General features: G+C 39.5%; 1 protein-coding gene across 17 annotated transcripts in view; it reads left to right on the forward strand.

The window, feature by feature from the left end:
* Positions 1-16,152, forward strand: part of DST (dystonin) — a 301,419-nt gene that overhangs the window by 101,066 nt on the left and 184,201 nt on the right. For 13 of the 17 annotated variants that reach the window (XM_050316395.1, XM_050316379.1, XM_050316384.1 and 10 more), the window contains 4 exons: positions 10,697-10,786; positions 11,313-11,411; positions 13,584-13,661; positions 16,053-16,145. In XM_050316395.1, the coding sequence (XP_050172352.1) occupies positions 10,697-10,786; positions 11,313-11,411; positions 13,584-13,661; positions 16,053-16,145 (360 nt within the window). The remainder of the gene's footprint in view (positions 1-10,696; positions 10,787-11,312; positions 11,412-13,583; positions 13,662-16,052; positions 16,146-16,152) is intronic. The other 4 variants (XM_050316390.1, XM_050316392.1, XM_050316393.1 and 1 more) reach the window with 1 other exon arrangement.

Genomic DNA, 16,152 nt, shown 5'->3' on the forward strand with positions numbered 1-16,152 from the left:
GAAACACAAAGGAACCGTTCAAGAAGTGGAAATAAGGGCAGCAGGACTAAAGGTTTGTTATAAAGGAATTATTAAAGCAAGGTGGGGTAAAGTCCAGGACTTAGTGTGACATGGAAGTCGACAGGTAGAAAGAAGAATATTCAGATAAGCTATGTGTTTTCTGGTTGCCCAGCTTTATTTACCCAATAGTTAGTAACTAATGGGAATAATTTGCAGCATTTTATCATTCTATTTAAGAATTCAAAAGAAACTGGGAACTTCTAGGAGTTTGCAATTATACTAAGCAGAATACCTTTATCCCCAGCAGAAGAAAAGAAAGATGAGTTATAGATCTCTCATGGTAATTTCTCTCCCTGGGGAGACTCTTTGAAAGCAGGTGGACAAAGAAGAAGTGGTGTACATGTTACATCTAGTCTTTTTTTTACATGCTACCACATGTAGTCTCATTTGCAGATCATCACCACACAATTTGAATGAAAGGATCCCAGATGCAGCTTGCTGGGATATTGCCATCAATAACTGCTGCAACTGGGAAGAGCCGATGCCGTTGGTTGTTGCTGCCGTCATGGCTGCTGTCAGGTGCTGTTGCAGCATCATCTGGGTCTGGAAGGCAATGCTCATGAACGAGGAAAGATCCCAGTGCCTGCTGCTCTTGTTGTGCCACATCCTCAAGTGAGGTTTTGAGCTCAGTCACTTTATCTTTGTAGTGATACACCCGTTTCTCTAACATTGTGACTGTTAGAGCCTTTTCTCTGGCTCAGGCCTTTTGTCACGTCAGCAATGAGTGTCACCCTTGCCCTGCCACAAATCTTGTGGGTCCATCACCTGTGCAGGGCTGTGTTGGCTTAGGCCCAGGGAGCTTCAGGAACTACACATAAGCTCTGCACCCTGCCTATGGGCCAGCATGGTGTTTAGGAGACAAGGAAGCAGCTTGTAATTCAGCCTTTTCATGGGCACGCTGGTGTGCTTGTGGGCGCATGGCTGTGAAACTCTGCCTGCCTGTGTTACTTCTGATCTTTGCATGGACAAGAGGTTTGCAGCCATCTGTAATAAAGCAGTAGGAAGATAAGTTTTCTTGGAAGATCAAGGGCAGGTGGTGATAATTTGAGTTTGTTTAGTCTGAAACTGAGAAGTCTGAAACTGAGAAGACAGAAGACTGAAGGGGAGACATGATAACATGTCCACAGCATGTAAAAGGTGTTTATGCAGAGGCTTGCAAACAAATGATTTCTGAGGTCAGACTTTAGGAGAAGGGACAACAAAAAACCTCAGTTTAGTTAATGGAAGATTTAATTTAAAGATTAGCAAGCAAAAATGTCCCTCTCAGAGAAGCAAGGAAGTGTAGTAAAAACCTGGAAATATGTGTTTTGTATGTTACATCTCCTTTGTTTGAATTTTCAAGAATAAATTAGAGAAGCAGCTCTGGTGTTTTCTAGCCAAACTCAAACTTCACTGCACAGGGTCGAGTGAGGTGATCTATTCAGTCCTTTTTAGCCTTGGAGTTGTACTATTCTGTGACTGCTTTGTAAGCCACAACCCCTCTCTGGTGAAATAACGTTCAACTTTTGAGTCTTAAAACTGATCACTGCCAAGTTCTTTACCAAAGCTTGTATTTTCATTAACTTAGTGATTTCAATCTGCATCAATCCTACAATTTCAGTAAGAATGCCCTCTTTCAGTGGGCTGCCATGTAAAGCTTAGTGATGTTTGCTTTATATTCTTCATTAATATTCATTTATATTGCTTTATATGATAATAATCTTCATTTATATTGCTTTATATTCTTCATTAATCAGTATTTATACATTTGTAAATAAAATATTTTTAAAAGGAATCAGAACAGATGTCTCAAGTGAGACTTTAAAACAGGTTGTGAGTCACACTTCTTTTTTTGTTGTTTTTACTTTTCTAAAATTTATAAATATCTTCAGTCTCATATGCAAACACATCTGAACAAAGTGTAATGCACTGAAAAAAAATCTTGAAGGATTTTGCAGAGGTGCAAAAGAGGGAAGAGAGATGGACATTCTGTGCTTTGAAATTAAAACTGGTACAAAAAGGGTTAATAGGCTAGGAGCATGTGTGGAGTCTCATGGGGACCTTGCATAACATATGTCACATGTGGCATCTGTCCCTAGCGCTCACTGAGAGCTGTCCACAGCATGAAAGTTAATTTGGTGAAGTAGATACTAAAGGTGGCTGGACATCTCTGTAACTTTATATTTTAGTCCTTTAAATTGTAGCAGTGATGGAGTAGATCCCCATTTTAAGTTAGCACATACCCATTTCTACCTGTGAATCTACACACCATGGGCTCTACTGAGGTGGATTTGCTGATCCTAATATGCAAATTTTCAAACAAATGAACAAGACTGTGCCAGGATTAATACCAGTGAGAGTAGTGGCTGTGATAATGATAATAAATAAGTAGAGTGGGACATATGGATGTATTCTGAGTGGCTGAACCAGGGTTGGTTGGAGAGAACTTTTCAGCTCATTCCTCAAAAAGTTTTGAGATGCAGTTCTGGGCTCCTCAGTACAAGAGAGGTATGGAGCTCCTGGAGTCCAGCCCAGGGCTACAAAGATGATTGATTAGGGGACTTGAGCATCTGTCTTGCAAGGAAAGGTTGAGGGAGTTGGGTCTGTTCTTGAGAACAGCCTCAAGAAGAGATGACTGAGAGGGAACCTCATCAGTGTATATCAGTACTTGAAGGGTGGGTGTCAAAATGATGGAGTCGGGTTCTTCTTGGTGGTGCCAAGCAATAGGACAAGAGGCAGCAGGCAGCAACTAATGCACAGGAAGCTCCACCTGAATAGGAGGAACAATTTCTGTGTGGGTGACTATGCCCTAGAACAAATTGCCCAGGGAGGTTGTGGAGTCTCCTTCACTGGAGATACTCGAGAACCATCTGGACAAAATCCTGTGCAATGTGCTCTAGGATACCCCTTCTGGAACAGGAAGGTTGGACCAGATGACCCACTGTGGTCCCTTCCAGCCTTACCCATTCTCTGATTCCAAAAATGGAACAATTTTTTTTTTTTACCCGTAAGAGGTGGAAAGAAGGATTTTTTACACTTACAACATTTGGTTCATGTTGTTCTATACAATAATGGTGTTTCTAATATCGCACAACTACTGAAATCCACAAAAGGACTCCTGAATGTGCATGTTTATGTCCCAGTGTTTGATGTATATGTAAGATTATGCATCTGCTTACATACTTACTGATTTAGGTATTAGGAAAATACTGGAATGCATTTCATGAAACCAAACATGGGAATATAAGAAAAATGTAAGGACAAGATTTGGCAATGGCTGGATTTATTTTTTTTTAAATGAGCAACAGTATATTTACCTTGAAGCCATACAAGTGTCTTTTTTATGACCAATAGAATTATCCAGAGACCTGTGAAATTATTGAAGACTGGGGACAAGATGCAAACTAAGTATGCAAAAGCAATGGATTAATTGGATGATTGAGTTATCTGGGAGAAATATGAAGGTTAATGTGGGAAAAAAAAAGTGTGTGATTTCAGCTTTCAGATACAAGGACAGCGTGTTAGGCGGATGGAACACTGGAAGGGTGTCATGGTTATCATGTTAGTACAGTGTAGAGCATTGGCCTCATAAGAAAGTGAAGGATGAATCCAAGGATACAATCAAGGATGAATCTTTATTTAGGAAACATCTACTATGCTTTCAGGGTTGTTGAACTCACTCTGTACAGGAGACTTGTTTAAATGAAGCTTAGTAAAATCATAAAGGAACTTTATGAAATGGAATAACGTTATCTGTGTCTGCTATTTGTGACAATTAATATCCAGAAATGAAGTAAACCGTAGAAATTACTCGTGTGTGTAAAATGAAGAACAATTTATTTTCCATGAACCACAAGAATTGCTTCCTGCAGAGTGGATTATTAGACTACTGAGCAAAAGAAGAGTGAAAATGAGTTATGGACCACCAGGCCTAAGACTGAATTTGCCAGACTTTGTTTACAAATGAACAGGCACACAGAAGAGACCTGGCACAAGTTTTGTCCCTGCGCCATCTCACTGCCAGCCCTGGCTGCAGGCTCCCGCTGTTCGGGGGGAGGAGCAAATCAGCATGTCCTGGTCGGTGGGTATCCAGGGCTGGAGCGTGTGTGCCAGCGTGGTGGTGGGGGAACAGCACCATCTGCAGCCCAGCGCTCGGGCTGACTGGGCTCTGCATCCCTCCGGCAGAGAGCTCTGACCGGGGTCACTGCTGCAGGGCTACCCAGTGATTAAATTCTCCCAGAATTTGTGTGCTTGTTTATTTTTAATGGAATGAGTGAAGTTTACAGTGGGATTCAGTGCAAAACATGGATTGTGACCAGAGTGTGTATGTGGAGTTTGTTGGGTTTTTTCCTAGCAGTAAATTTTGGGTTTAGTGTAAGGAGATTAAAAAACATGAGAGACTCTGGGACGATGTCAGTGTGCGTGCCAGTCTGCATGGAGCTCTGGCTCCCTGATCTCTTGAAATGACATCAGGTTGGCCCCGAACCACAGCTCAGAGCCTCCCTGTGCTACGCAGAACATTTGGGTGGAAATTACCTGAGGTGCAGTGGCCCTGCAGCATGTCGAGCAACACTCGTGCTATACATGGGAGAATCTATGAAGTCTGTAGAGCAAAATAAGTACTCTTGATGAAGTTTTAAGAAGCCACTTGCTTGGCAGATCAATCATGTGGGAATATTTTGACAACTCTGATATTTTGACAGTTACGTGCCGCATGGATCTTGTTACAGCCTGTTCAGAATTTTAGAGTGTTAATCATAGATCATGCTGCATGTGTTGGCTTAGTAAACCCCTATTTTTTAACATAAACACAAATTTTTGTGTGAGGGTTTTTTATTTTTTATTCTTTTCTCATGGCATAGGTTTATTTGTGACCATGCTGTTAGAATTGCCACTGTGATTCCTTAATTTTAAAGAACGAAAACATACACGTTTTCAAAACTTACAGAAAACTCTTTCCTCGTGTATAGCACTTTTAATAAAATTTTTCCTTTAAAAACAAGCTTAAGTATGTTTTTAGGAAGCTGAAACATTAGGGGAAACTCATCAGGATGTCAGGATCTCATGCAGTGGCCAAAGCAATTTTTCAGTTGTCTGAATGCTGACGGCATTTGCCGTGGAACACTGTAATTATAGGAGCCCTTAACTATCTGTGTCCATTATCTTGGAGAAAAGTCGTTTTACTGTAGTTGAAGTGAATGGGACTCCTCAGGGATCTTTTTTTCATGGACACAGAGTCAGATTCTTAAAGAATAAATTTGAAGTTTATTGTGAAACTCACGGTGGCCTTGTGCCAGCTGCTGTTTGGACTTACCAGTGACCTCACTGGTAATTAAGGCCTGACCCTTTTTTTCCTGAACACTCCCCTTACAGTACTAGCTTTTGAGCCTTTTCCCATTTTCCTTTGGAAAAGCAGTAATGGTTTACGTCTGGGCTGGGCATTTGATTAACTTTGCTTCCAGAAACGAGGAGAGCGGTACTTGAAAAGACCTTCCCAGGCAACGTGAGCTGAAAAGCCTCAGTTGGACTCTTAATATTATAATTCTTGATAACATCTGGGAATGACTCTGAATTTATAAAGACTTGAGAACTGAACTTCAGTTATTCAAAATAAATGTGGTTCAGATTTAATTCTAATTTTGCTTGTTTTGGGAATAATAAGAAAAGGTCTAATTGGACCTGGTCTTATAATGGTCAATTCAACTTAATTATCATATAGATAGGGAGGCTCCTGAAGTTTTTAAGAAAGATATTGATTACTGTAGTCTGCTTTCCAAACCTGCAAAAAATGGATAATTTTGCAAGTGCATGAGTGCTCTGCCTTGTTTCCAAGTCGTGCAGCTTGCCAGGGCCCTCAGGGAGTTCCTGGCAGCTTCCAGTCCATGGGTGTTACATATAGTTGTTCCTGCCCCATCTGATTATATACTCTCTCCTGCCTCTTTTACCTCAACTTTAGATTCTGCAGCACATTAATGTTTGTTTCTGCTTCTTCCTACACTATTTCAGTTGTTTAGGATCAGTGGTCCTTCCTTGCATTTTAGTTACCTCTCTGGAGCATGCTGCACCCTAAGACACAAAAGTCTATGAGATATCTACATGTATGCTGGGTGTGTACCCACTATATACACAGAATTGGGCACAACCCTATTTTCCTGCCATATTTACTTCTGAATACGAAAAAACATGGGATTCTTCTGTGTTTTCCTAGAATCATCATAGAATGGTTTCAGCTAGATCAGGTTGCTCAAAGCCGCATCCAGCCTTACCTTGAATGTTTCCAGGGATGGGGCATCCACTATCTCTCTGGGGAACCTCTTGCAGTGTTTCAACATCCTCACGGTAAAAAAAGTCTTCCTTATGTCTAGTTTAAATCTACTCTCATTTAAAACCATTACGCTTTGTCCTGTTGCAACAGGCCCTACTAAAAAGTAGGTATGGCAGTGTTAGAGAGAGTGATGTGCATCTGCTATGTGTCCTTGTCAAGACCGAGCTGGTTTTGCTTGCAGAAGCAGAAGGGGCAGTCCTTCCCTTCTACAATATAACCATGAGTGGCTTCTGCTTTCAGTGTGTAAAACTGTAGATTTTGTTCTAGTGTCAACATAACACAACTAATAATATGAAGAAAAATTGTAAGAAACAGGCTTGCTGTGGAGGATGCGTTCTTTTTGCTGTGACTCGTGGCAAAACCAGAGATCACTAAGGTCAAGTTTGGTTTACTAAGCATGGGCATCTGGGACTGTTTGAGATATGTAAGGGTATTCAGGAGAGATACCTGTGAGGGTGTGGCCAGCAGGACCTATGCAAACCTCAGTCCTTCTGGAGAAGCAGGTGGAGGCCAAGTGGCACAACTCCTAAACATAAACCAGCCATAGAGGTGTGACCAGGAAACGGAATCACATCTTCCTTCTCTGTCGGTGGGAGCAAGAACCAGGCAGACTGAAGGCAGTGGTGACATGTGCTGCGATGCCAGCTCCCTGAGGAGGAAGCTAAGCCTGGCAGGCCAGGTACTTTACTGCAGAAGCAGAATGGTACATAAGGGTGGAACTGATAGCAACTTGATTGTAAGAAGAGCTGGATGTGCCAGCTGAACAGTGAGATAAAGCTGTGTGAGTTATGTGGGGTGTCAGATTGCTAGCTTTTGGAAGTGGCAGCCATCGCCACAGTCTTCATTTGTCAAATGCCTCACATACTGGGGTCTGGGGGCAAGATTGCAGCTCTGTGACTGCTACAGTTTTAAAAGCTGGTTTTTACTGGCAGTAGCACAGAGATTCCCGAGGGCTAGACTGCAAAGCTTAAGCTTGCTGGAAAGGGATGATATGAAAATATGTTATGCTCCTGTCAAGGAGAATGGAGCTTTCCTTCCCACAAATATAGTATACATACCAGAAGATGAAGATCAGAAGATGAATCACTTCTGAAAGAGTGCCTTACATTTGTTCTGTCTTCTTTTCAATGATGAAGCCATTTTGTCAGATGCCCCTCAGCCACTCGGTGTCTCCCACTTCTTCCTTAAAGAATTTCTTTTCATGCCCAAATTATCAAATCTACCACACTCACATGGGCATATTGCAATAAGTTGCTTGAGGCAACCTGTAACCTACTTTGCATGTGGACCTTGCAAAATGTAGAGCTGACAATTCTGCGATTTTATTGGAAAGCCACAAGAACTGTTATGAAATACCATGGGGTCAGCAGATCTCACATCCATCCAGGGAACCCCATCTACATCCAGTACTTGTGCTACTGTCTGTTCTGAAGAAGGCTAAATATGGCAGTTAAGGAGTAATGAAATAGTTATATTTCTTGTTAGTTTCAAGATCTAAGAATTCATTATATGTGTTGAGAGACAAGAGTTGCCTAAGTGATAGAAGAGGTGATTTTGCAAGCTTTTCCTCAAGTGGCAGTGAAGGATCTCTTGAGAAGCACAAGATGCTTCTTTTAGAAGTAATCTGTTGCTTTGAGTGAACATGCTTGCTCACATCAGTTGCCCAGATACATATTTTTAGTTGCACATCTGCTGCTCGGAGTCATGGAAGAAATTCCTTGTTATGTTGTGCTGTACCAGGATGACTGACGTAGTATGTCCTAAATAATTAGTCTTCACAGTAAGTGTCAGCCAGTGGCAGAACTAAGACAGACATATAAGGTGTACTGCTGGTTTTCCTGTGTTGACAGCTCTATGCCAGTTTCTTCATAGCCAGTGTGAGTTCATCTCTGAAGCGTCCGTGATTTCTCGAAAGATAAGCTGGGAAGATGATTGTCTCTATAGTACTTAGGAAACCTCAGAGCATAAAAAACAAACAGAATGCCTACAGATGTGTGCTGTGAGAGACAGACTAGCAGGATAGCAAGACATCTTGCATCTAATGGAAAATAAAAGCAGACAGACCAGAAATGGTAATATTTTCTCATCCCACAATTCAGATACCTGCACATTGGCCAGTTCTCCTGAGTTGTACGTTGAAAAGAGTGTAGGCGTTGACTTGGTGTTGCACAGACAGTTCTTCAGCTGTGCTGGTGCAGTGTGTTTCAGATGCACACCCCGTTCCTTTGTCCTTAACCTGATGTCCTCCCATCCCTCTGGCCACCAGCCTGTACTGTGAATCTGCTCTGGCTTGGGATTCTGCTCTCCAAAGGGAAGTGGAGAGTGGTATGTCTTGAGTGACGAAGTGGGCAACCCTCTCACAGGGTTTATCGTAAAAAAACTTTGCCTATTTTTATGAGAAAGAGTCTAGCACTCAGTTTGGCATAGTTCTTTGAATGTGAAATTAAAAAGTCACAACTGTTTTGGGTTAAAAATTAAAGGCCCTTGTGCTTTTCATCTTTTAAGCATTTATCATAATCAAATCTTGTATCAGGGACTTTGGTGATTTACATGGCTTCCCTTTCCTTTCACCACAGATGTAGTAGCAGAGCACCTGCTTTGTTTCTTTGTTCAGCTTAACAGTATTTCAGTATTACCAGAGAAATTTTCTCTTGAAATTTTTTTTGCACTGTTTGCAGGATTTTAAAAAAATTCATAACTAAAAATAAAATGGTACGGTATGTATGTGAGTGTGTAAAGCTATGTATATATATAAGAATATTGCATTGTAACTTGACTATATATGCAGAGTCTGTATAAATGGTTTGGAAAAAATTATCAGTTTTAATTCTTTATGGAACAATCTTCTAAATTACTTGTTCTGGCTAGCCTTCAGCACAAGCATAAATATGTTGTGATACTATTCTCAATTAAGATCATGGTCTTTCATGTTTAAAAATTGGAGTAAGAAAACTTGAGAACGTAAAAGCATTTACAAAACTAGTCTTAGGTATGAAGACAGTTATTTATTCAACAGAATGGAACTAGAAATTCCCCTGAAAGTCGGGTAAACAGAGTTCTTGTATAAAGCCAGAGATCGGGGTCAATTCTTGTTGCCCTCATCATATACATAGAAATGTTGGCAATCAGTGTCCCATAGATCTCATATTGGAAGTACAGCTTATCTGTAGTAGAAGTGATAAAGAAGACAATTTCTGATGTTGCATTTTATCCTCTCAAAGCTTAGGAAGCTCTGAGTCCAGTGGTTCAATGGGAACACCTGGGAACTCACACTGGAATTATAGCTGGAAAACCCTCAACCTCTGCCCTGTCTGGCAACGTCAAAAATCTCTGCTTCTGAAAAATCAGGTCCTTTGTGTCACATTCAAAGAACTACTGGATGAAATTGTTAAAAATATTTCAGATAAAGCTACATTTAAGCTAATGCTAAGAAACAAGAAGTTGGCCTGTGAACAGACACATCCCAGCTTTATTGTGCCTGTCAGAAAAGTTAGGGCTTCTGGCTGTCTCTTGTCATTGTACCTGCTCCCTCACTTGTGGTTAGCCTCGCAGAGTCTGCTGGTTATCAGGCCTGCTCAACCTGTGCTGAAGATGTGTGGCCATTGATTAGGGGACACCACAAGAGGGTATCATTTGGATTGGTGTGTGCTCATGGTAGGGTGGTGCTGAGTGTAGGAAGCATTAAACTCTGCCACTGGCACGGCAGGTGGGAAGGGCTGTGCATGTCTTTGGCTTCACTAGATCAACCTAATGTCGTTTTTCTTTGGTATGGTGGATAACGTAGATCTGTGAGTTGGGAAAACTAAGTACTGGGAAACCTGAGGTGACAATACATGTTATTAATTGGTGGATAGTATGCTTTGATTAGTAATAAGTTTAAGGCCAGAAAGTGTGTTGCTTTTGGCCTGACTGCAGTGAACGTGCATGATGATGGTATGTGTTGTGTGTATTTTTTTACAATTCATTGGATCTAGCTATTGTTGTCTTAGTTGTCGTTATTTAGGAGGTGGGTATCTGACATAATTTAAATTGTCAGATTTTTTTCATTGCTACATGCATTCATTACATGTAACTTCATACTATTTTTCTTTTTCTTTTCATTAAAATCATATAAAGTATGATAGAACCGTGTGAGTTCAGATGTAAAAGTAAACTTTGCCTATTACAATTGATTTGGATTTGTAAATTTTGTCATGAAAGTGAATAAACTTAGAAAACAATGTTGAGGTATCTGAGGTTTATCTGTATATTAAAAGATGTGTACTAATATGAGTGTGAATTCTCAGGTGTAAATGAGAATCTTGTATTTAATTTTTGCATTTTTCTATGCAGGTTCGAAAGCATGTGAATGACCTATATGAAGACCTAAGAGATGGACATAACTTGATCTCACTTTTAGAAGTCCTTTCTGGAGACACCTTGGTAAGCTTTTAGATCAGAATGCCATGGTTCCAGGTTGTTGTTTATGCATTTTCTCTGTCTGTTAACTCCTTGTGTATTGACTGCTGAAGGTTTCTTTGATATTTTCTGTAATCTGTGACCAGATACCAAAGACACAAGTTGTATTTCTCTTGGTAAAATATACTACTGTGAATTCTGTGGGGGAATGCAATCTGTTCATTTCTTGTGGTCAGAGTGACTTCCTTTCTTAATAGGGTAATGCACTATTTTTTCTGTTCTTTCTTTTTCTTTTCAATTTTTGTTTTAACAAGTATTGGATGCTTAATATCTTTTTGCATTAAAGGGAGTAACTGACAAATAACAAGGATAAAATGTCCCTGAAATTGTCTAACATACTCCTCAGGTGTCATTTCCTTTCTTTGTGAGCATTACTTCCCTTGCTTTGTATTTGTTCTCTTCATTATGTTCTTCTTTTCATGCTCTTCTTTTCATTTGTGGTCTGTCTTGTGTTTTTGCTGTCCTGTCTCCCGTCTGTTATATTCATTAGCCAAGAGAGCGAGATTTTTTGAAGACCTTACGGTTGGTGAGTTCAACAGAAGCATGCGCAAATGAACAGCATGAGGATGTGGAGGATGAGGATAAGGGGGTAGGTGCTGACCCCCGTAACTGTACTAATGTAGTGTTTGAAGTGTGGTGTCTGCTAATGCAAATTCTTAGTTTGGTGTGCTGCAGTGCTGGGCTGTAGAAAGGACAAAAGAAATAGTGTTGGTAAACCAGGATATGTGTGTTTATGAGGGAGGTATGGTAAAGACAAATTTTGATTCAGCCTTTTTGTGAACAGCTATCATGAAAATGTTCAAGATTTTTTACTTGTTTTCTTTGATTAAACTGTACAAAACCATGGTGCAAATGTGTACTGGACAATGCTTTCAAGATGTTATAAGCTTTTAAAATAATAGATAGGAAATTACAATAATTCTGTTAAACTAAGACTGTTTTTTAAACCTGCAAAAGTAATTTAGACAGACTTGAACGCTCTTCTTAGTGAAGTCAATAGCAAAATATCAATTTGTCTTACTTAGAAGCACCAGTCTACTGTGCCCATGGTGTATGTGGCATAATATTGGATATCTTGAAATAAGAAAATTCAGATGCACAGATCAGATCTATTTGTTAGAATTTACCATGTATAATAGTTATTTTTATTAGAACAGAGAGATTAGAAGTTAAGTGACAGCTTTGTATAGTAGTTACTGAGAACATGGACAGTTTGCAGAGTTTATCTTTCTCGCAACAAATACTGAATTATTGTTTCACTATATTTTTTTCATCCAGAAGGGAAATATCTACTTAAAAAGTGTAAAACACCACGTGCTTTTTAGTCCAAGTGAGCTGTTTCATGCCTTTTTAGACCTTGCATCATTGGCATTTGCTAAAGCAATTTGCTGTCATAGGGCCTGAGTGCCTCCCTGGCTCCCGTGTGTTGTGTTGCAGTTGTGATTTCAGTGGAATTCGTGTGCTTTTTTCTGGAGTGTAACATAACTCAAAAGGCTGCACTTCTTTAAACAAAACATATTTCCCCTCTGAGATGCTATATCTAACAATATAGACTGGGATTTATTACACCACCTTTGTTGTGGAAAACCAAGCTCCAGGTCTCCAGTCCTTTGTTCCTGGTGTGGAAGCTAGTTGATAGCAAGGGCTGCAATGCTTGATCCTGAGCTATTGGTGTGAAAAACAGGGGCTAAATAGAAGATTCTGTAATGGAAATTAAAATTCTGTGTTTCAGTTTTTGCTTCTTATTCAGCTCCATTTTCCCCTGTTTCTTTTTGGCAAGCATCTCATACTCCACAGTGGGGAAAAAAAAAGGCAGTTGAGGAAGGATTGGGCTTATCTGTGTGTTTCACAGTGATTATCTGAGGAAATACTCATATTCATGGCTGTTCTCTAGCAATTATAGTCCGCTTCAGTTTATTGCTGTGAAAGTTTGTGAAAAATCTGAAATAAGGAAGAATAGAAGGATTTGGATATGATGTTGATGATATAAGGTTAACTGCTATCCCATGCTGATCTGTGACAGCTAAGTATACATTTTCTGTGTGATTCTTCTTCTTGGTAATTTTACACTAACTGCATGCAGTTTTGCCATTTTTCCATTAACACACCGCTTGTGCTTATTTTACAGTTTTTTTCTTGATGGTTTTGACTTTGTTTTGGGAAGAGTGATTTCTTAGTTTTTTTCACTCCTTAAAATATTCTACCCAAGTCAAGAGTTTAAACTTACACTCTAGGACTGTATGTGTTGTATTATTCTGTTTGGAGGAAGATATGTCTTTATTAGATGCTTTAAATAAATATGTATAGATATCACAGTGATTATGCATTCATACCATTAAGTCATGAAGTTGCATACAGAGGTAAGCTTTTCCATCACAGAGTTTTTCAGAGCAATATAAAGGTCCATGGCATTACTTATGTTTTGCTTTGCTTAATACACTGTGAGTATTTTATAATAATAAATTGCAGTTTAGTTTCTGTAGGTAGTAGCCCTCTTGGCATTAATAGTACTTTACAGGAAATGGTTATCAGCCTGCATGGATCAAAGCTGCAGCTGGGGACCACTGATCTCTCTTGCTATCTACTGTGCTAAAAAACTTCAACTACAGTTTAAAAAAAAATACTCAAAGTACACTTTTCCACCAAAGGTATTGATTTCATTAAAACCACAGTGCTTCAAATGTTCTACAAGGTATCTTTTAAATCAGACTGTTCTTTTATCTGATGAGAAAATCTCACAACTGTTGTTTTCCAATTTTAGCCCCGAGAAAAAGGTCGGATGCGTTTCCACAGACTCCAGAACGTCCAAATTGCACTTGACTATTTGAAAAAACGCCAGGTATGATGAAAATTAAAAAAAAAAAAATCATAAAAATTTTGTCACCTGTAGCTAATAAATAAAAAATATGTCCTACTTCGTCTTTTATGCATGTTGTGTAACAGCTGCTTGTGTAGGCTTGGCTTTATGTCATACTTGAGATGGATAAGAGAGATGTGGCAAAGGTAACTTTGCACCACCCTGCTCTGAGCAATAACAACATACTCTGTGTGATATATGGTAATAAAAAGGAGAAAATTATGTGTGAGATCCTAAGGAGCTGCTTATAGTAAATTTAATTGTCTTTCATGCGGCCCAGACACTATCTGGTATGCAGTTTTGTTAAAGGTCTAATTTACAGTGCAAAATGCATATTCAAGGAAATCAGAACATTGTATAGGAGTTCCTTGTTTTGACTGTATTTGCTTTGGGAAAACCTTCTCAAACCTCGATCCTGATGAAAGCAAAACTGGTCACGTAGAAAGGCAGAAGAGTTACCTGGGCTGTGGAAGATTCAGTCTTGTATCTCCTTTAAGCCAGACACTTGAAATCCACACTGCTAAGTGGTTTTCTGCTACTGCTTTTAATTTTCTTTTAAATGGTTACAGGATTCTTGCTTTCTCCCTTCACAAAACAGCAATTAAAAAAAATATCCAAAATATGGAAGGAAAAACTGTTCCCCCCTATCCATCCCATCCCATTCCAATGAGTTGGCACTGAAAATCCGCTTTTTGATAGATGATATAAAAAAAAAAATTATTTGCTACTTCAAAGGTTTGAAAGAATATGCATTAGCAAACCATAGCCAGATACTTAGTTTGGTTATAAAACCAGATGTCCTTTTGTATTTTGAGTGAAATTGCAAACTTGTCTTTTGGGTCACTGAGTGGTGTGTGTGTACTGAGAACTCAGTGCCCCTTTGCTGAGTTCAAAGCAAACTTTTCCTGTTAACCTAAGTGAGCCACTGAACAAATAACACTTCAAAGTAAATGAATGGCTGCTTGAAATGACGGTCACAACAGCATTTTAATGCAGCAAGACCTCAGCACTTGTGCTGCACCATGCCTTATTTATGCATGACAGACCAGTATGTTAAAATGCAGGAGATACAGGATCAAATCACCTCCATGTTTATGAACATGTCTGTTGATGGGAACCACAAGACCCCATCACACAGCTGTTGATTGTGATCTGAGGATTTTTGTGTTTTCTTTAGCCTTGTGGTTTTGTGAAGATGACTGTATTGTAGTGTACAAAATGCTTGTAGGGCTTTGGTCTTCTTGCTAAATTGTCGGTGGGACTTGCAGTTGATTAAAGTTTCAGCCCTCTGGTAGGTGTTTCTAAACTATCTGTAACTTGCAGGTAACTTGCTGAGGTTTGCTGTATAACCTCCAAAACCAGTGCTTTACTGTGACTGTAGGGCAGACAAATCCTACATATTGACAATTTTGAAACCTAAGTTGGGAAATAGATCAGAACAGACTGTGGAATACACAGTCTTTCTTGCAGATAGAGTGGTTTGGCACTTTTTTCCTTCCGAATAGTTAAGATTTTGTCTGCAAATCAAGAGGAGGACATGCTTTTGCTGGTTCAGTTGATAACAGGGTATATGTTCAAAAGCATGTGCATGTAACTTTATTAATGTCAGCATAAAATGCCTTTTAGCTGAGTCATTTTTAACTGCTAGACTATATGGATACATAATACAAATAGAGAAATTAAATGAATTATTAAAATATGACAAAGAAAATGGAATTATTGAACTCACTCTGAGTGTGAGGTTATGGGAGTGGCAATAATAGCAGCTTTTGTTTTCATCCTGTTAACCATGTCTTGTTTATAGCACTGTGATTGAGTGTAGCATCAGAAGTGATAATAATTGTTGTCATTAAGCCATTGGTTATTTAAATGTGATACTAAATTCTTAGTTTTATCAAGCCAGACCATTGTATTTTAGTAGGCCAGTTCTCCTGCTGCTGAATTCTTACTCAGGCACCAAAAAGTGTGGGGTGGAAGGAAGGCAGTGGTAACTTCCCAGGGATTAGCACTGCCCTGGGACTAATACAACAGCTACAGATCATTATATTCTTGTTATCCTTCCCTGCTTTGTCATACCTTCCCCTTTTGACAAGAGTGGAGGTAAATGGTATTTGGCACAGGGAGCAGATCTGCCGGCCTAGTGACAGCTGATGATCTTCTCAGTTCAATGTGAGTGGGAGAGAGCAATTCCTAGCAGGCTGCTTAAAGCCAGAATGCAATTCCTTTCTGCTTTTGAGAATTAAAAAAAAAAAACCAGCAGAGGAGGCTCAGGAAGTGAGTAGTGCATCCTTTACAATCATACCTGTGTAACGCAGTATGTATTTGTGGCATATTTATTTCAATTTTCTCTGTATTTTCTTTCTGCAATGGCAGGTGAAACTGGTTAACATCAGAAATGATGATATAACAGATGGGAATCCCAAATTGACTTTGGGGTTGATATGGACCATAATTTTGCACTTTCAGGTAAGCC

The sequence above is a fragment of the Myiozetetes cayanensis genome, unplaced genomic scaffold, assembly GCF_022539395.1.
Source record: "Myiozetetes cayanensis isolate MyiCay16 unplaced genomic scaffold, myiCay2020 scf2-11, whole genome shotgun sequence".
In the NCBI taxonomy this organism is placed as follows: Eukaryota; Metazoa; Chordata; class Aves; order Passeriformes; family Tyrannidae; genus Myiozetetes; species Myiozetetes cayanensis.